General features: G+C 41.2%; 2 protein-coding genes across 2 annotated transcripts; both read left to right on the plus strand.

Moving 5' to 3' along the window:
- The first annotated feature begins 179 nt into the window (after nucleotides 1-179).
- On the plus strand, nucleotides 180-8107 carry LOC110059899 (uncharacterized). Its single transcript, XM_020766615.2, has 4 exons — nucleotides 180-574; nucleotides 1373-1432; nucleotides 1534-2148; nucleotides 2684-8107. The coding sequence occupies exons 1-4, from the start codon at nucleotides 484-486 to the stop codon at nucleotides 7498-7500; spliced, it is 5583 nt and encodes a 1860-aa protein (XP_020622274.2). The 5' UTR covers nucleotides 180-483; the 3' UTR covers nucleotides 7501-8107.
- Nucleotides 8108-10398: 2291 nt separating this feature from the next.
- Nucleotides 10399-19465, plus strand: LOC110059958 (carboxypeptidase D-like). Its single transcript, XM_020766673.2, has 6 exons — nucleotides 10399-13198; nucleotides 13892-14358; nucleotides 15405-15517; nucleotides 15936-16942; nucleotides 17090-17550; nucleotides 18089-19465. Exons 1-6 carry the CDS (start codon nucleotides 10438-10440, stop codon nucleotides 18596-18598), a joined length of 5319 nt encoding a protein of 1772 aa, XP_020622332.2. The 5' UTR covers nucleotides 10399-10437; the 3' UTR covers nucleotides 18599-19465.
- Nucleotides 19466-21461: the final 1996 nt, after the last annotated feature.

Here is a 21461-nt window from a genome sequence, read left to right on the forward strand (position 1 = left end):
ATCCGCTCTGAACGCGCAAAGTAGCAAGGGAAGGCAGCTTAAGGGAACGTCTTCAACAGTTACCGTCAGATAAATGTCTCCGGAGACGCCTGAGTAAACTTGACGTAAGAATTAAAAATTTAAATACAAAACACAAACTCAAACAATCTTCTTTTCTCGACAAATAAATATGACACTATACTGATATGTCATTGAATTCTCACTGAAAAGTGTCCATACGGCTAAAAGCGTTTCTGAGGTTGATCAGGGGCGAGATTTCTTTCCCATTCATGAATATTTAAAACAAAAATTCGAGGTTTTGACTTTTTTCAGTTTGTGAGCAAGATGACCTCTAACTGGTGCCGAGGTCAGTAAAAATGTGTTGTCTACGGTTCACTTAAATCCACTGAAAATGGATGTCAGCATCTTAGAATAGGATTGGAATACAAGCCATATTTTGTGAAGAAAAGCCAAGCGAAGGATGTGAGAGAATGTTGTCTGGCGATGAAGGAACATTTGGTAATCGTTGTGTGGCTATTGTCTGCTGTGTTGATAAACAGGGCGGACTCAACTGGTACTCTTGATCAGTTATCAGGTAGGAGGTGTAAACACCTTGTTCTGTTGTGGTTAAAACTAGGTTACACTACAAGATAACAAAAACACAGCTGAATTTAAATTATCAGTCGTAAACAGAACATACCACATTTCGCACAACTGTTGCTTAGAATAAAGTTGAGCGTTTAAAAATAGCTTGCGAGTAAGCTCTCCACTCGAGGAGTAAATAGAGAGAAGGGCAAAGCAAAACATCAAACGTTTTCATCTAACACCCATGGTTGGATGGGCCATCTGAACGAACCGAAACTGTACGTCACGTAAATGATGGTTGAAAATATTCAATCGAGTTCAAACATTTCATCCAACATTTTTCAGGCGAACAGTAACGTTGAAAATTTGATTGTTTAGCTAAGACCATAGCATTTAGCTTTCTTGTCAATTTTGGACAGATAGTCATGACAGAAATTGTTCTTCTTTGACGGATTTCTGCACAAGTCACCAGTAGATGTTACCCCTGCCATATGCACATGGCAGGGGTATTTAAACGGCGAAACAGAGGATGCAACTAGATTCCGTAAATACGAATCGGCGGTGGAAATGGTCGAGTTCTTAGAGTATAGGAAACATCTTAGAGTCACAATTGTGCAAGCACTTTACTCGACGGGTTACGAAGACAGTGGTAAATGAAACAATTACATGTAACCGAAGAAGATTTTGATTGAAATTGTTAGTATTGTGGTGAATGGCATTGCCATATGTAATTGTGGGCATCACGAAGAACTTTAAACACTACGATGAGGCTCAGTTTAAGAAGAGTTTATCTCATTTTCTCCCGCAGTTCGAACCGCAACACCAGGTGCAGTTGGGAGACCAAGAAGCGAAATTGACCTAGAAACAGGTTTGTTGAGTCAACTGACATAAATATGAAGTGTATATTAAAATGTTAGTAACAACTGCACCATGTATTTAACAACAGCAAATATCAATTGCTTATCTCAGATAAATCTGTCATCATTTGCGCTGGTGAGAACAAATCCCTGGAATGCTTTTCTCCTGGGTCAAGCATTGCTATCGAGGAAGCTTTCTGGGGCCGCTTGTCATCTGAAATCTGTCCCTCGGAGGACGGAGATCCGGTCACTAACTGCCTCAGCGATCCTACAACAACCCCTATTGTACGGAGTCTGTGCGATGATAAAGAATATTGCGAGATCCCCGCCCGGCACAACGTTTTACAGCCCCCAGGGGTTAAGCACTGCCCCGGTGTGAACAAATACTTGGCTGTCAAATATACGTGTATGCCGGAGAAACGTAAATTTGTGCTGTGTAATGGCGAGACAACAGAGCTTCAATGCGGTCAGGGATGGAAAATACACATTATGTCAACCTACTGGGGTCGGGATTCACCGTCCACCTGTCCTACACCCCTTGGGAAGTTTTTCACCTGTGCAAACTCAGTAGACAGTGTGTTAGCTTTGAGGGAGAGGTGTGCTGGAAGAGAAAGCTGTATTGTCACTGCAGATGATACGCATCTTACTAAAGGAGGAAGTCATTGCCCAGGAATTGATAAGTATGCTCTTATCAGTTACAGATGCCAGCCTCCCAAAGATGCCACAAGTGAGTAAATTAAACAGAAGTTAATTACAACTAGGCAAACAAGTGGGGTGGATAACATGGTTCTCAGTCATGCATCTCCACCCAAAATCCCCTTTTTCCTTTGAGCCTCCCCCCCCCCCCCCCAGATCTGCTATAGTGGACCGATTCAAATATGACTGATATGACAAAAATAAGCGCACTATTCAAAGGAAGCGCTTGCTTTCATATAAAGTTATAGCAAATGTTGTATACGTAGAGGAGGATCCGATGATGTGTCACGAAAAATATTCACGTTGAATTTCACCCAAGAAAATACCAGGCCTACTCTGGGGCCTTAAGTCGCCGTAACTTCAGGCGACTTTGGGCGATTTAAGGCGACCTTAAGCGACTTAAGCAAAATTGGCAGAAAAAAAAAATAGCGATTTAAGGCGATTTGAGAAGATTTAAAGCCCCAGAGTAGGCCTAATACCACTTAACGGCTTATGAAAATACTCTTTCAGACGCTCAAGTGAGTTAAGATTTGTTTAACCTTTTTTAATTCCCTTACATTTCAAAGGTTCGTTCGCGGACAGTGGAAAGATGCTCCTTGATTTACCACAACAAGACCCAGGAAACTTACATCACTCCTCACTGGACCTGACCAAGATCCCTACTCCTCAGCAAGCAGTGGGTGAGCTGAACCTGAGCATGCTACTTCCGGTTCCTCAGTACCATCGTGCAGATAAGCTGAAACCAATTATCGATTTTCTTGGAGAAGAAAGTGGAGGGAAGAATCAGACATCGCTTGGTGGAGAAAATCTTCCTGTTCCTAAAGATTCCAATCCGGTCATGTCAAACAAAAAAGACAGCTCCACCCCAGCACTTCAAGATGGAATTAAACCTTCTAGACTCGCAGTGCAAAATGGTATATCATCATTAACATCATCGTCACAAAGCACCCAGGCAAATGTAGCTTCCACGCTGGGTTTGCCAAGAGGAAATGACGGTGAAATCCAAGCCGTCAACCATGATGTTACTGTGAATTTACCACCATCCAAAACGGTTGCTTTACAAACACCCTCCCAGTCGGCAGCAAATCCAATGAAACAACCGCCAGCTTCTACTGTAATAGAGCCACTTCAGAGTGTTACAGAAGGTCTAGTAAAGAGCTTTTTGACAAGTAAATTTGGCCAGGCACTTGGTAAAGGTCTTCTCGACTTTGACAAAAATGGAGACTCTTCGTACAAAAACATATTGGCGCAACATTTTGGTTCAAGTGTCAAAACAACCGCATCACCAACTAATAAAACTCCCCCCAACCAAGATTTGATTGCCAACCTAGTTTCAGGACTAACACAACGACCCTCAGAACATGATTCAACAGCCAACCCAGTCTCAAACAAAAACAATGAGAAGATCTTCCAGCCTGTCAAACAAGACTTTGGAGCAACTGACAACTTGTCCAGCCCAACTGTTTCTATAGGTAATAAAGTGTTTTCACTCACTGATTTCGCGAATTCTTTGCTTAACGAAAACCAAGATCCAAACGAATCAAAAAGCGTAAATACAGATATTGAATGGAAAAAAGGCAGCAGGAGACATCAAGGTAAGCAGCGAAACAAGGACAAAATCAGAAAACTGGATGAAAAGATTGCCACCTTGGAAACTTTAAGTGATGCTTTAGATGCTTTAACTACGAAGCTGTCTCCAGATGAAAACTCAGAAGACCAGAATCAGAAAGAACCTTCGTTCAGTTCCGACAGACCAACTATCCAGGAGCCGCGGCATAAAAAGCACCATACACATCATCACAAGAACGATCAGTTTTCTGAAGATTTGGACATGCTGGGTGCTCTTCTCGCTAGGGGTCCAACCTCCGCTCGTGCGGAAAAGAAAAAGCCTTTTGTCTCTAAAGATGATAAGGACTCTAACTACATTATGGGTATAAAAGGGAAAAAAGCCTTGAGCTCAGCAGACTTACAAGTATTGCAAAACAAAATCAATCAAGCTATAGAAATGGCGGAAGCTGAGGGACGGCAGCATGATCCTACCAAGCAATCCAAGCCAACATACACCCTCCTTTCGGCGGGGAAAGTAGGTGAAGACGTCGTAGCACAAACAAGGGAAGAAGTGGCAACAATTCACCCCAATCAAGCAGCTTCGAAAAGGATGCCTCCGTCCAAGAACGGCGAACTACAGAGCTTGCAAGATATTCTCACAGGACTGATTAACAACGCCATGCGAAAGGGCACGTTAAACCAGTTAGTCCAAAGATGGAATCGTAATGGAAGTCCATTTGCAGACATAGCGAAAAACATTTCACTATATTTACAAGGCAGTAAGAAATTAAAGACGCAAGTTTCGACACTAGAAAGCAAACAAACGTTTCCCACTCAAGCTACGACCAAAACAGGGATAGACGCAACAGCTCAAACTAATGTGACCGCTCAAATGGCTGAAGGCCTTGCGGGTTTGACAGCGGAATTTAATAATACGCTGTTTACCAAGGCTGTAAATAACATTCTGGGCGCGCTTTCAAAGCGCCAAGGATTACACAAAAGCAATTCCACGAACCGTTCATCATTCGTCACAACAAATACTTTAACCAACTTCAAAGGAGTACTTTTGGGAGGGCGCATCAACAAGCTAAAGCATATACCTCAAACAGCGGAATTGGAAAGTAAACTTATGGCTGAGGTTTGGAAAGGACACGGAAATAAAACGTTTCTGAAGAACTCTTCTAAACTTGCAAACTTGACGGTAGGAAATAACGCAGAATATAAAAGTGATAACAAGATAGACATGCTGCGTGATAATCACACACTGCCGATACCTCTCAGTAGTGGTCATGGAAAAGAAAAGCTCACGTACTCCACTTACGAAACCAAAAATGTGTCAAAAACAGTACGAAATGACACGTTGATGGATTTCATGAAAAGTATGGAAGAACCTAAGGGTCCCGAACATCTTACAGAAAATAATAAATCTAGGAATGATGTAGGCGATAAATACTCACAAGTGAAACCTCACATCAATGATCTGATGAGCGTAATCGTATCAAGCCTGTTAAATTTAAACGATATCGAGCAGGACAGCCTTCCAAAAGGCAAGCCAAAAATAACGTATGAAGAAAGCGGAAATGAAAAACTTCTACATGGACTTCCAAACGACCATAAGACGAGTGACTTTTCTAGAGATGATGCGGTATTAGAAGCTCCAACCGATCATGCCGTTGAAACTAACAGCAGTAATAAACGTCCCCAAGAACAGCATAACGCTACACAGTCATCTACTAATGTTATTTTGCTACGAAATAATACCAAAGACTACATCCAAAATGAAAAACCCAAAGACCCAGATGAACAAAGCCAAAAACTTGACTTAGGTGACCAGACAGTGACTCTTACGTTAGAGACCGTGGATGAGGCCCCTACTCCCGCACCACAAACCAACCAAGGGTCCAAAACACTGACCGGCTTACGAAATAATAAGGTTCCCCATAACTTAAACGTTCAATCAGCGTTAACGATGGGTAAAATCAACGCGACGGATTCTAGGAACATGGCGCAGTCATTCACCCAAACTCAAATACAAGAGGTGCCAACAACGTTTTCTGACTTTGCAACCGAGAAAAAGGAGCCGACGGAGATTGCGCTACCGTCTGATGGCGATGGCAAATTAACTTCCATTTCCCCTTCTCCTGAAGTTAATCCTAAAATTGGAGGCGATTTCCAGGCAAAGTCAAAGCCAGAACTGCCTTTGGGACTGCAGATGAATGCAATTGGAAGAATAGCGGAAACAGATGATAAGACATCTCCCACACCCGCTGATCTGTCTGCTGCTTTGACCAACCCTTCAGGTTTTTCTTCTCTGCTGGCTTCCAAAAATGGAGAGACAAAATCTTTTGAAGATAAAATTCTACCAATGGCGTCAGATTTAACCTCTTTAACCGATGCTAAGAGCGGAGAAACGGAGAGCATTGTATCCAAAGCTTCACCCGTCACTTTACAAAATCCTGCCACGATTAAGAAACCAAGTAACATTGCAATCACTCCGGAAAAAGAATCAAGGCCAACGGCGTCTGAAGTACGAGAAATAGCCACCTCCATAAAAGCCTTGTTGAAAATTCTAAACAGCTATTCAAAGAAGCTAAGAATTGAAGACCAGGCAGATGACTCGACGGGTGGAATGCTTCCAACCCGAAGCCGCACTGCAAATCGAGTGAGCATTAATGAGGGGGAGAACACGAGCAAAGAAGACTCGGTAAAGCCTACGAACAGAGGGCTTCCCGCAGCAAGATACAACAATAATGTGTATGCTAACTTTCCTCAGTCAGCTATAACGATACCGAAGTACGTTGACAGTGGTGTCTTTGAAAACATCCGGGAACAGCCCAGTGTAGAAGAAAATAGTTATGACTGGAACATCGCATCAGTGCGCGCGCATCCGCAAATGCCATTTGATATCAACCCAACAAAGACTAGCATAGAACCTCAACTTGGTGCTGATCAGTGGAGGCCCGGGAACGAAATGGGGCGCGTAACAGACGAGCTTAAAGATTTGAATTTACCTTCGATTGAAGATGATCCGACGGTTCGCGCCGTCCAAAACATAGTGGCTGAAGAAAATTCCTTTTTGAACGAAAAACGAAAAGCAATTCAAAAGCACAAACAGCAGGATTCAAGAGTGAAAAGTCAACTGCCAGGAAGACCCAGAGTTGTTGGTCGAAATGTCATACCAAAGCACAAAGGACATCATCGAAACCAATCTCGTATGGAACATAAAAAGAGGAAAATGAAAGTCGGTAATTTCCGAAATAAAAGTAACGATGAAAAGAAACAGAACGTGAGAGGTAGAGACGTAATCCCACGAATAAACAACGACAAACTTTCCCGCCAAAATGCGTCAGCCTTTGGTAAGAGAAAACTTGCCATAATAGGAAATACAACTCACCATGGCAGCAAACTTTCTTCCAGTCCGCCAAGGATGATGGGAAACAGCAGCAAAAAGACTTCGTTAGTGAGCAGTAGAGACAAAGTAGCTGGCGGAAATGGAAATCGAAAGACATCCAATGATTCTGTGCCTGCAACAAATAATAAGAAAACGACTTTTAAAACCAAACACAACTTAAAGGGAAGTCTTCCGACTGTTCATCCAAATGCAACTTCAATGGGAGCGGTCAACGCGCTGAAAATTAATGTCCAGCGAAACCCAGAAGCAAAACAATCCAGGGGAGAGATACTTCCTCACAGATTAAACAACACTCAAGTTACTGGTGTCAAGAGGAAATCAGGAAAAACGTATGCCACGCCCAAAGAAATTGTCACAAACAATGGAACTTTATCAAAACCTGAACATGTTAAAGCATTTAAAGCTAAAAACAGAACCAGCTAAAACAGACAGTTGAGGTGTCGTTTCACACTTCACATACAATTGTGTAAACCAAACAAAACCACGTTGCAATCCACCGTAGGAAAAAAGATGGCGACTGGTACATTTACCCATAACTCTCAGCGCACGAAAACTTTAACAACGCTCATAGAAACGTACAGAAAAGTTCTGAAATCTTCAAACCTAGCATACACAATGCTGTTAGCACAGAGACAAATATTCCAAAAATAAGGTTTTCCTTGTACTTTCTGGGCTGTGTAAGGTTCGCATGGTATTGGGGTAAAATGTACAGCCGCCATCTTTTTTCCTACGGAGAATTATTTAAGACCTTTGAAAGTTAACATCAAAGAATTAAATTGCTTTCGCAGTCGGCATTTAAGTCTCAAACAAATAGCGGTAACAACACATTTGTCAGTATCTAAATTAAACGGTGTCAGCCGAATTAATTCTTTGATGCAAGAGTTTTTGTGTGTCCACTTAATGGACTTTTCGCTTCAAATGTAACGTCTTTCTTGAAGACATCGTAGGAAATGATGCTGAACTGTCGTTTTAACTTTAAATATGTTGATCACGGTCATAGAGAGGCAATTTAATAAAAATGTATACGAAACTTAACGTTCAGAAGTGCTCAGAAAGGGGGTTTCGGAAGTAATGATGGGACCTTTGTCCACTTAAAGGGAGGGGTTGTAGGGACGAAGCGAAGGTACGGAGTGGCATCTCTTGTTAGACGATTAAGGCGGGGTACACCTAAAAATTCTGTAACGATCGAATTAAGCTGAAATTTTCAAGATTTGTTGTTCTAAGTAAGTTTTGTGTATTAAGCACAGAACTTTTCTATCCAGTGCATTTTGTCGAAGTTATGCATTGAATCGTGTGCTGGTCTATGCTGAATTTTCTGTATTAGATATAACTGGTCACCATTTCATGTGTTTTAACTTTTCAAAAATCTGTATAGCTGGTTTTCACACGACGTCACCAAAATTCGAACTATAAAACTGTTGATTTTCCTGACATTTTACTTAAATGATGTTTAAGAGCAGCTGAAAACTAATATTCATACAAATTTTCGCTCCGAATGGTTTCTTGGTTTTGTGATACACTACGCTTGAATTTCTAAGCTTTTGCGTGACGTGGCATTTACATGACGGCCTGGAGAGCTGTCATGATGGTTAAAAAAGTGACTTATTTCAAGAAACTTGGCTATCTGAACAGTTCATGTCTTAGAAAAAGTATTATTTTAACGTTTTAGAGTTCCTCGAGGGATAAATGCACGCTTTTGTAGCAAAACTCAGTGACAGATGTTCCTGTTGGTTTCCGGCCGCCATGTTGGTGCCCATACGGATGGGCACCAGCATGGCGTCTCCATACAAATCTCTATAAATTTGGGTAAAAAATTTCTCCGCATATATCGCATAAGAAAAATTGCTGTGACCAGAATTTTGGCGAGAGTCTTTGCATATTTACCTTCTTTCATTTCCCAGATTCTGGACTTTATCTATTGACCGGTTTTGATTTTTATTATGATCTATTTTGAATTACGCGACACTGAAAACCAGCAATTCTTAAAACAGTAAGCTATTTGTCTTCTTTCAAAAAATGTAAAAATTATTCATTTTGATCAGTTCTTGTGGGAGTTATCTTTTCTCAAGTAAGCCCTGGTATTCCTCAGCAGGTGGCAGATTTAATTAGCCGCTGTCAGGTTACAACAAGTTCTTGAGTACAATTTATTTTCATAATCTTTGGTCTTTAACCTTACTAGAAATGTATACTTTTTGCCATGGTTTGGAATTAAATCGTATAGCGATGCAAAAAGTTTGAAAAGATGGTGTGTTTTCATGTGTAGCCCCGCCTTAAGGTGGACATTGGTATTCCAATAACGGGGCGGGAAAAATTCAGACCTTTCGCGGGAGGACCCGTTTGAATGGGGAATTCCAGACTTAATGAGGAAGTACTGAATCAGAAAAAAAACTAAATAAAGTTGTAATCTGTAATGATTCAGGCAGCGAGATGTCATATATAAATGAAAGTACTAATTTAATATAAATCACAGAGACTGAGAGGCACAAAAAAGCTGTACCAGGTGGCGGGAGTAATGTTGGAAATACAAAATACCCTTTACCTCACGATTTCCCAAGCTGCTTTAATTTTGCTTCGTGAAGTAGCTGTCAATTAAGTCGTGCCGAGAGCCAATCAGATTCGAGGATTTCATTATTGAAATTATAGCCGAGAAAACGAAGGAGTGAAACTTTGTAACAATGTATTTACCTTGATATCACGAATGAATAATACATAATCCTAGAATTTATATGTGAATTTCTGTCAAACCTGAGGAAAAATCACGGCAGTTATCCAATTCAACTCTAAACACGGAAAAAATTATGTGTGTATTTTCTACAGTACACTTTACAGGGGAAAACACATGTATATGCCTCTTTCGTGGCTCGGTCGGCTAATTCTCAATAGTGGCATTCTGTTGTTTTTTTTTTACAAGCGTTTGAAAAACGTTAGCGCTTTTACATTTCACTCAAAGGTTAAAAATGTGGTTCAAATATTACAAAGATACTTTCTCTATTCTTGAATTCCTGAAAGTAATTCGATGTAATACTAGTGACTAGAGAGTCTTAAAAATTCCAATATCTGAATTGGTAAATAACTTTTGTTGTGTACATAGGTGTATTTGCAGATCTACAGATAAAAAAAGTGATTTTTGACGTGGCAATGAAACCGAAAAAATTGTATGAAAAATTGACAGTGTTTTGCATAAAAGCAAATCCATATTTTTGTGAGTTTTCAGATTACAAAAAGTGAGCAGATGCATGAATTTTAGCATGCATCAATTCCAGGGGGTGGGGGCGTGAGTGTCTATCAGTCCCCTGTCACGTGTCTCGTAAAAAGACAATAGACCTTCAACAATAGACCACCCATTCAAGGAAATAAATCATGAAAAACATGGCGGCCGTTAAGTACGTCATCTTCTCTTTGCTAATATTCCTCATCCTCGCTTTCATCGCCGGTACAGACTCTTATAGGTATTGCGATGTTACTCAAGAAAGGAAACTTCGGTCATTAGTACACCAAGGCTATATAAACAGCGAAAATTTAGAATGTTTGCTTCGTACGTTCGCACATCAACACAGAAATATTGCTCGACTCCATCCAGTTGGAACGTCAGCATTGAAGCGTGAGTTACTGGCTATGCAGATCACCGACAATCCATACGTTAGGAAGCCAGGAAAACCTATGTTTAAATACGTTGGAAACATGCACGGTAATGAAGTGGTAGGAAGGCAAGTTTTGATCTATCTCATCGCTTATTTACTCGAGAATTATGGAATAAATCACCGTGTCACGAGATTGGTTAACACCACAGATATATTCATTATGCCGTCTATGAACCCAGATGGATTTGAGAAGGCAAAAAAAGGATGTTCCGGAATAATTGGACGATATAATCACAATGGCGTCGATCTTAATCGTGATTTCCCCGATCAATTTAATAGCTGGGACAAGTACGACATAAATTCAGCACAGCCAGAAACTCGAGTTATGTTGCGGTGGATTCGTGAACATCCTTTCGTACTGTCGGCGAATTTACACGGCGGGGCACTGGTAGCTAGCTATCCTTTTGATAGCAATGAGAACCATACAGAGACTGGTGAATACAGTGCAACGCCAGATGATGAAATCTTTAGACATTTAGCTAGCACATACGCGACAAATCACAAGACAATGAGTAAACAGGGAGGGCACAGGGATGAGTTTAAAGGCGGCATCACCAATGGTGCCTACTGGTATGATGTCCCAGGGGGCATGCAAGATGTGAATTACTTGATAAGTAATTGTTTTGAAATCACGCTTGAATTGTCTCGGTGCAAATACCCACCCAGATCGCATTTGCTGACAGAGTGGTATAACAACAGAAAGGCTCTTTTGACATATATGGAGCAAGTGCATCGGGGTATTAAAGGATTTGTCAAAAACCAACATGGAGGTGGTATTCACGGAGCCGTTGTTCATGTTCAAGGACTTGACAAAAATGTAACAACAGCATTCCATGGTGACTTTTGGCGAATTTTGTTACCGAGAAATAATTACACAGTCACGGCTTGTGCTTCAGGTCACAGGTGCAAAACAGTGCGTAATGTTAGAGTCAGCTCTGGGGATGCTACTGAGTTAGAATTTGTCTTAGAAAGAGATAAACATAGCCACAGAAATAACTTCAGAATGTCTACACGTGATATTCCATGGTTGAGGAAAAGGACTTTCAGAACCAAGCGAGACTTGTCGTCTAGCCTTCAAGCATTGGACCCAAATGTTGAAGTTCCATTCACAAGTATTCCAACTACAAGTAAAGGATTTACTCAACTTGTTAATGACTGGGAGAAACCAAGAATCTTTAAAAATCATAACTACAATGACATGACAACATTTCTTCAGACTATAGCAAAGTTATACCCAAACATTACTAGACTGTACACCATTGGAAAATCAGTTCAAAACAGGGAGCTCTGGGTAATAGAAATTACTGACAACCCAGGAATGCATGAAGTAGGAGAGCCGGAGTTTAAATATGTAGGAAACATGCATGGTGATGAAGTAGTTGGAAGAGAGACTCTTTTACTCTTAATTCAAGCTCTTTGTGAGAACTATCACAAAATCCCTGTTGTAACAGCACTTGTGGATTACACTCGCATTCATATCATGCCGTCAATGAATCCTGATGGGTACGAAGTGGCCAACCGTGAAAATGCCCATAATGTTGACTTGAACAGGAACTTTCCAGATCAGTTCTTTCCTTACCTGAACAGAAATCATGAGCCTGAAACATCTGCTGTTATGAGATGGATCACTTCTATTCCATTTGTGCTGTCAGCCAACCTTCATGGGGGTTCCATTGTTGCAAATTACCCATTTGATGATACACCGTCAGGACGACAAGGCTATAGCAAGAGTCCAGATGACCTTGTGTTTCGACAATTAGCACTCTCATACTCTAAAGCACATCCAATAATGAGTGCAGGACGTCCCTGCCCTGGCTATGATGATGAGTATTTTAAAGATGGCATTACTAATGGTGCAGAATGGTACATTGTTAAAGGTGGCATGCAAGACTACAATTACGTCCACTCAAACTGCCTTGAACTTACCATAGAGATGAGTTGTGTGAAGTTTCCTGCCCAGTCTAAGCTGAAGTCATACTGGGATGCCCACAAAGTTTCTCTTTTAACATTTATGTCTCAAGTTCACACTGGCATCAAAGGAGTCGTAAAGAATGACCAGGGGACAGGAATCAGTCACGCAACCATTTCTGTCTCAGAAATAAGGCATAACATCACTTCTGCACATGATGGAGATTACTGGAGACTTGTTGTCCCTGGTAAATATTTTATTACTGCCTCTGCTCCAGACTACATTTCTGAGACAAAAAATGTTGTTGTATCTGCTGGTCTTGCTACAGAATTGAATTTTGTACTGAAACAAGTTGTTCAGCCTACAATTTCCACAACCACCATCGCTGCTCAGACCTCCATGGCCCAAACACTCTTTCCAGTTGAGACAAAACTTTCTTCTGAGGAAACCCAGTATTCTCAGAAAAGCTCTGTCCTACTGCCAACTTCAAGTGCTGCTGTTCTGTCAAGTTCTGCAACATTAAAATCAACTGTTACAAATACGCAAGTTCCATCTCAAGTTCCATCACAAGGTAAGTTTAACAAGATTTAGATCAATACATGTAGCTTATTCTCCTTGTACGATCAAACCTCCTGTAACAGGACACTCCTACTGGACGAGAAAAAGTGTCTGCCTACAAAAGGTATCAGCTCATGAGAGGTATTTACCTATAAAGCAGGGCTCGAAAAAAGTGCTGTCCAGTTGTCCGGCGCCAGTAGATTTTCCTTCTGGGCAAGTAACTTTCATTCACACTCGCCCAATGGGCAAGGAATCAGGCAAGTTGTCTTTCATCTAATGCATTAAAAGAGCAAACTAAGACTTGCCCAGGGCAAGCAAAATTTGAGAGCTACTTGTCCCAAGGGCAAGCTTGAATTCAAATTTTTTTTTCGAGCCCTAATAAAGCCAAAGGAGATGTCCATTTAATTTAGTGACAATTTGATTACTATGTATATATAATGTACACCTCATGAAGTGATTTTCTATTTTAAAATAACAGCAGTATATTGTTCAAGTTAGGGTGTGTGTTCTGAGAGACATTTCATAAACCATTTAATAATAATAATAATAATATTTTTTTTTGAGTTTGGACTAATAAGGCATTAGGATTGCACAAATCATGGGAACCATGCATGAAATAGCATATAATTTCTATAGCAGTGGAGTTTATTACACTGGAGATCAAACACTGCACACGAATTTATAACCTTCCTTTTGCCTTTGGCAGACTCTTCTGTACATTATTCTCAGCACAACTACAATCAGATGACCTCCTTTCTTCAAGAGCAAGCCAGCAAGTGTGCAAACATTACCAAGCTGACAACAATTGGAGCAAGTCAGGGAGGAAAGCTGATTTATTCCTTAGAAATCACTGAGGATGTGGGACTTACTCAGAGAAAGCCTCGTGTTGGCCTAGTTGGAAGTTTACAAGGAACTGACATAGTTGGAAAAGAGCTCCTTCTTAAATTAGTGGAACACCTGTGCAATGCTTATCAACAAAAGGAAGCAAGCATCATAAAGCTTGTTCAAACAACAGTGCTGCACATTGTACCTGCTGTGGATGTGGATGGAAATGAAAAGGCAACTGAAGGAGACTGCAATGGAACCTTGGAACCTAAGGATGACTTATCCAGGAGCTTTTATTACAACTTAACCCAGAGCGAAAAGAGTTCATTACCTAAGAATATTGAGGAGGTAAGTGTATCTGAATGAGTAATGATAATAAATAGAGGATATTACATGCCCACGAGTGGATACAAATTTTATCTTCAAGTGTTCAACTCGTATCCACACGCAGGCATGTAATATTGTTTATTTTATAAACATGCTAATGACGATGTTTTTGACGATTTTCTGAAGATTTCCAACCACTTTCCGAAGATTTTCCAAAATTGTTCCGAAGGCCAGACAAACACTTCCACACATTTTCCAAACATTTCTGAAGATTACCGAAGATTTCCAAAGATTGCCAAAGATGACCAAAGAAGATCCCAAGATGTTTTGATCATACATCAACAAATTTAAGCGTAGTTAAAGGGACAAAAGAAAAATGTTACCAAAAAGGAATGATATCTTCACAGTCTGAAAGATAAAAATATTATCCTCACTGCACGTGATGAAGATATGTTTTTTTAGTAAAATGAAAAATCCTGGTATTTCACTGGTGTTTATATAAAAAGAGATTTTCTATAACATGGTATTATTTTTTATCCCCTTTGCCAGTTAGCGTGGAGGTGCGGTGGCCTTACGGTTAGTGTGCTCAACTCTGGATCAAGCGGTCCGGGTTTGAGCCCTGGCCGGGGACATTGCGTTGTGTTCTTGGGCAAGACACTTTACTCTCACAGTGCCTCTCTCCACCCAGGTGTATAAATGGGTACCAGCAAATTTAATGCTGGGGGTAACCCTGTGATGGACTAGCAGCCCATCCAGTGGGGAGTAGAAATACTCCTAGTCACTTTATGCTACATCGGCATCCATGGCATTGTCACTTGAATGGGATGGTAGAGATCCATATCAAGTTATGGTAGATCAGGTTTTCTCAATAGTTTGCCTTTTTTTGCTAGTACATCTGCTGAACCAAAGCACTCTCAGCTGGCATTGTAAATCAGGATAGCTTTAGAGCACTCTTATTCAGTGATCTCAGAAACATTACCTGCTGGTTACTCATAATATACCAGGCTCTACTTAAAATGATAAATTATGTTTATTTTAATTCATTTATTTAATCTGTTTCCAATCAGTTTCTCAAATCAGCTGCTGATGAACCTCAAGAGGTTAAACATGTGAAGTCTTGGATGAAAGATAACAACTTTGCTCTTGTGGCAGACTTCAGTGGAGGAGAAATGCTAGCAAGGTGATGCTAATTATGTTGCTCTTGACTGCAAAGTTGTCTCCCCATTCCTTTCCTCTTTCTTTCTGTCCTTGCATGCATCCATGTCAGTCTGTTGCTGGCCAGTTGGTGATGGTCGGTCATTTGATCAGTACATCTGTCCATCCATCTGTCAGTCTGTCTGTCTGTCTGTCTGTCTGTCAGTCTGTCTGTCTGTCTGTAAGAGCAATCAGTAACTCAGTGTCATTCAGTCTGTCCATCAGTCAGTCAGTCCATCTGTTTGCTGTCCCTCCGTCAGTCAGTCAGTCAGTCATTTCATGTTTATCATGTTTATTTAGACCTCAATTTTTCAAGAAAATTAAACTTACTGGATGATCACTGTCATAAACTAAGGACCTTTGTTCTGGTGTTATTATGTTCATGCTTCAATCTTGTTTGTCAGGTATCCCTTGAGTGTTCACATGACTAACAGCGATTCTGTGAAAGGTTCTGTGACGTCAGATGACAGCTTGTTTAGAGAGCTTGCTCTTGGCTATTCCAAGAAACATCCCACAATGCACCTTGGAAAAGGCTGCAGTGAACTGGCGGCAGGGTTTCCGAATGGAATTATGAGTGGAGCACAGTGGAAAGAAATTCATTATACAATGCAAGATTATGCGTACTTGAGTCTTGGCACTCCACAGCTCTCTTTCTTCATTTCCTGTTGCAAGTACCCACCAACTAGAGAACTAGTCAAGATTTGGAAGGCAAATCGTGAACCACTTTTAGGATTCTTGAGTAAATCACATCAAGCTGTACAGGGGGTTATTCACACCTTACATCACCGTCCACTGAACAGCACAACAGTGACCATTAAGGGCTCAAATTCAGTCATTACTCTCAAACAAAATGGTCCTAACTTCTACAGACTGCTAGCAAAGGGGCAGTACAAGATCACTGCGCAAGCTCTGAGCTATTCAAGTGTCACTAAAGAGGTGACAATCAACGACAAAGCAGTGACTGATGTCATGTTCAATTTACACGAAAAACCACGATTTACTCATCATAAATATGCGGCCACGGAAGCCTTTCTGCGAGGTGTCTCCTCAAAGTGTCCAAGCATCACAAGGCTATACAGTATTGGTCAGACTGTACAGTACCGCAACATCTGGGTCATGGAGATCTCTGATAACCCAGGGGTGCATGAGGCGGGCGAGCCAGAGTTCAGCTATGTGGGTGGAATCCATGGTAATGAAGCGGTTGGGAAAGAGATGCTTTTACTGATGATTCAGCATCTGTGCTTGAGTTATGGTAAAGATGACTTGGTGACTCGCCTGGTCAACAGTACTCGTATACACATCCTGCCTGTCCTGAATTCAGATGGAGCCGAAGTGGCTTCTGAGGGGGACTGCTTGTCCAATAAGGGAAGAAATAATGCAAGGGACGTGGATATTAACTCGAATTTCCCAGGTATATATACAGTAAGACTGCAAATGCAAAATTGCTTGTGTCTGTGAATTGACTTGGTTTTTGAATAGCCTGAATAGCTCAAACCTCCTTTGGGTCCATAGCAAATCCCTGATTTTCACTCATTTACTTCTTCAACTTGTGTTACAGGACTCTACGACACCACACGGAAGATTCATGAAGCTGAAACTAATGCCATGATGAAGTGGATCAAGAAATACCCGTTTGTTCTGTCAGCCAGTTTACACGGAGGCTCGCTTGTAGCAAACTATCCCTTTGACGCACACCCTGAAGGTCGCACTCTCTCTAACCCCACCCCAGACGATGATGTCTTCCGTTACTTAGCAACAACGTATGCGAACTCACATCCATCAATGCATTATGGGAAACCATTGTGCCCAGGCCCTTCCGTAAGGGAGGAGTTTCCTAAAGGAATCACAAATGGAGCGGCGTGGCGAGGCAGTGAGGGTGGAATGAAAGATTATGTGTATCAAAATACAAACTGTCTTGAGATTGGTATACACATGGGCTGTTGTAAATTCCCGTACGCACAAGAGCTGGAGCATCACTGGAAGGAACATAAGGATCCACTCTTCTTTTTTGTGTTTCAGGTAAATCACATTTTAACTTGGGTAGGACACTTTACTCTTGCAGCACTTCTCTCCACCAAGGGATACCAATGAAAATATTGGGGAAACCTAAACGATGATAGGGATTTCTCCCCTGCCCCCTCCCCCCCTCCCCCCCTCCCCCCCCCTCCCCCATGGTCGCTTCATGCCACAAAAGCCGGGTTTAAGCACCAGGGGCCCGTTTCTCGAAGGTACCGAAAAACGGAGGTTCCATTCCGTAGAAGACGTTTTAGACTAATACACCTCTCTGTCTTTAAATACCGATTAACTAAAAATGGCTTTTCGGGCCCGAAAAGCTTCCGGGGCTTTCGAGAAACAGGCCCCAGGAGTGATAATCCATCTCGATCCTCCAATGCATAGACTGTAATGGACTTAACCCTCTGTCATTCGCTAATATTCCAGCAATCTCCTTTTCTGGATTTGTTTTCCAAGTGTAAAGAGGGTGGAAACAAATCGCTGGTGAATGATTGAAGAGTTAGTATTGAGTTCAAATACATGAACTTTTGTTTTTTCTCTTCAGGTGCATCGCGGTGTAAAAGGCTTCGTGTATGACGACACAGGTTCTCCTATACAGAACGCAGTGATCTCAGTAAGAGGTCGCGATCACGACGTCACAACAGCCAAAGACGGCGACTTTTGGCGTATTCTTACACCAGGAACCTATCAGGTTACCGCGTCGGCTCCAGGGCGGGAAAAAGTGACGCAAGACGTCCAAGTTCATCCAAATGAGCCCGCGACACAAGTGAAATTTACACTGTCCAATCAAAACCTTGTGTTTGGTCTGCCAATGGCTGTCATGGTGGGAATCAGTGGTCTGGTGACGGTAGTGTTGATTCTTATTGTGATAGGATTATGGCGTCTCGTGCGATACCGAAAACACCTGCAAGTGCGAAGAAATGGCTACGTGATGGATTACGAACAAGAACGATCGCTCAATTCGTTTAATTCCAAGGCGCTGCTAAACAATGAGTATTCTGATGATACAGACGACGATGAAGAAGATATAATATTAGAAAACGTCAGACGATGATAGTGGGTCTGTAAATAACTTAATTACTAAACAATTTTCGCGATAATCTCCGTTGCTGTTGAACAGCGATACGAGGTTAAAACATTTTCCTATCGAAAGTAACTTAGTGTTGTGCTATTAGGTGGAAAATGTTGATATGCTCCGCGAAATCTAGATTCTTGCAACGTAAACTTTAAATACTGTCTATTTTTTGACAAAAATACAATATAACTCATCTCAACTGGAGTATTGACACAATTTGATGATAAAATTTCCAGTTTCCAATGTAATAAGAGGTGTCTTTCTACAAATAAATTTGCAAATATATGTTTTAGAGGTGGGATGGGGTGGGAGAGAAATGATGTGAAGAATTAGGGGTGCTCTTTTATCGAACTCCTGTTCTCATTTGAGGTACTCACTTTATAGCTAACATGCATGGAAGCTTTGGAAAAGCAACATTTTGAAATAGATACATTTTAGTTTGTTGATATCAAAACAAATACTCATAATCGAGGTTTATCACAGACAGTCAGGAAAAGACAATTATTGTATTATTTCAGAGCTGATTGAAGGAGTTCTTTTTTCTAAATTATCGACCTCCTAATTTTGAGTGTCTTTATACCTACTCTACACTCTTTTTTTTTATAAGAATGTGTACTCGGCTTGTCATTCCCAGGCTGGCCATTCCTATTATTCGGCCGACTTCTGGCTGAAACTATCCTTGTGTACATTCTTTGATTACAGAGTAAAGTGCATGTATTTTAGTTAAATAAAACGGGTGTGATCCGGAACTGAACTATCGAACAGAATTGTATGGTGTTTGCATAGTTTTACAATGCGCACTATACTTTTTCAGTGGTGAAATAAAGTTCATTTTAAAAAAGGTGATTTTATTGTTGGTATTTTATTTTTCATAAACATTCAAAAATTGCAGCAAAAAAATGTGCCAAGAGGCTCTTCCATTCTAACCGGTCTTTTGTGCCCTTTTCGATCGTGCTACAACACTGATGATGTTGTTGTATCTCTTCCTCTACTGTTTTGCACCATGTTTTTAGTCAGGTTAATTTCCTTCTGGTGTCCAATGTACAGCAGTTAGAAGTTCCATCCTTCCGTAATACGTGCCCAATCCACCTCAAACGCCGCTCCTTCAGGATTGTTCTCATTTCCTCCTGTTCGGTCTGTTGTAGAAGATCCTTATTTGAGATAGTTCTGGGCCAGAAATAGCCTATGTACAGCCGCCCCCTGTTCACAGGCTAGGCCAGAAAATACGAAGGATTCTACGTAGGGAAGTTGTGAGGAAGCTGGGATCTTGCTTAAGCATCCTCCAGTACTCTGAGCCATAAAGTGGTGTTAACAGTACACAGCTTTGGTAGATCTTAAGTTTAGTTTTTGTGCTACTGACCTGCCTCAGACTCGTAAAGGTTGATTTTGCCTTGCTGAGCCTATTGCGGATGTAGTTGCTAACGCCTCCATGGTCCTCCATCATAGCAAATGGTGCTTCCAAGATAGTTGAAATCTCTAAGTTGTGCTCCTCAATTCTTACAGGTTCCGCCACTCTGTTCCCACATAACACTGTTGCCGGACTGGAAGTTAACTGTGATAAAGAGCTGTTGTACTAATCATTAAACCCTTTGGTTACCGTTACTGGTTACTGGTTTACTGGGTACTGGTTTGCTTCTAAGTTCCTATTGACCTGGGCGTTCTCTCTTGTGCCGATGATTCAATTTCGTCCCAAGAACACAAGGAATTCCTGGTTCCTGTTTGATTGTGCGCATGCGTTCAAGTACAATATGCGTAGAGAGAGTATTATCCACTTCTGATTTCTCTCAGAGGTCTCGATTTCTTGTTGATAACCAAAAGGATCGCTGCTTTTGGGAACGAATTGAGCATGCGCAGCCAGACTCCTCTGGCGTCCTCTGAACCGACTTCATCTCCGACTCGATATTTTTCTTTTACGGTCCTGAACTCGATTATCGCAAAATGAAAAAAGGCAGAAAAAACCCGAGAAAAACAAACGCGAAAATCTAATTAATCACGTGACGTGCCTCGAAGGCCCTCCCCACTCTCCGTCCGGATGTAAACCTTGTCCCAGGACCCGGAAATCACGGTCATCGATACTTCTAGACTGAGCTGAGTAAGTTTTTGATAATCTAAATCCAAACAAGTATTTCCAGTATGGAGAAATGATTTGCTTGTTCTTTATAATTTAGTGGATTTGAAACCGGAGCTGGGGATTCTGGCGCCAGTGATCATGTTGCACGCGAAACGGACCCGACACCCCGGGAAAAAGACTACAACAAATTGTATTTGTAAAATACCATCTAAAAGTTCAAACGGTTCTTATTTCATTATGGTCATCAATTAGTAGTGATGAAGAATACAAGTGGAAATGCTTTATACAACGAATGCGTAGTCCATTATAAACAAAACAAACCACATACCTCCTATATAATGAAAGAACTTGAATTGTCCGATCTTGTTTGACAACAACAGTTCAGGCCAAAAAAATAAAAAAAATATGCGAAACCTATGGCAATAATCTTAATCCCAGGGAAGATCAATATGTTAGAAGATGCATAATACCGTAGTTTCGGGAGTCATTGATTTCGACCTTGCAAATGATATCAGAAAATAATTTTATTTACCCTTGTACTTTGATCAAAGGTTTGTCTCCGGGTGGGCACCTGAAGAAAAATATTGGGGTTGCGCCAGCATGGGACACTCCCTGGTGCTCAGTATGTAAGATGTAAAAAGGTATAAGTGTGAAAGAAAGAGTCAATACACTGGAAAAGCCGGGGAAGTTAAGACCCGGGGGTTTCAGCAATTTGCTCCCTTGAGTTTAATATGTCCTAACCACAGGTGCGCGTGGGAACACCCGCGTGGG

Source organism: Orbicella faveolata, unplaced genomic scaffold (genome assembly GCF_042242905.1).
Source record: "Orbicella faveolata isolate gen_17 unplaced genomic scaffold, um_ofav_v1 contig_47, whole genome shotgun sequence".
In the NCBI taxonomy this organism is placed as follows: domain Eukaryota; kingdom Metazoa; phylum Cnidaria; class Anthozoa; order Scleractinia; family Merulinidae; genus Orbicella; species Orbicella faveolata.

What these genes read in the sequence shown, in the direction of transcription:
- LOC110059899 (XM_020766615.2), top strand. Translation starts at nt 484, where the DNA reads ATGAAGGAACATTTGGTAATCGTTGTGTGGCTATTGTCTGCTGTGTTG. An exon ending in TACTCTTGATCAGTTATCAG is followed by an intron (nt 575 to 1,372) that starts GTAGGAGGTGTA and finishes TTTCTCCCGCAG; the next exon opens with TTCGAACCGCAACACCAGGT. An exon ending in CGAAATTGACCTAGAAACAG is followed by an intron (nt 1,433 to 1,533) that starts GTTTGTTGAGTC and finishes TGCTTATCTCAG; the next exon opens with ATAAATCTGTCATCATTTGC.
- LOC110059958 (XM_020766673.2), top strand. Translation starts at nt 10,438, where the DNA reads ATGAAAAACATGGCGGCCGTTAAGTACGTCATCTTCTCTTTGCTAATA. An exon ending in TATTAACTCGAATTTCCCAG is followed by an intron (nt 16,943 to 17,089) that starts GTATATATACAG and finishes CTTGTGTTACAG; the next exon opens with GACTCTACGACACCACACGG. An exon ending in TCTTCTTTTTTGTGTTTCAG is followed by an intron (nt 17,551 to 18,088) that starts GTAAATCACATT and finishes TTTTCTCTTCAG; the next exon opens with GTGCATCGCGGTGTAAAAGG.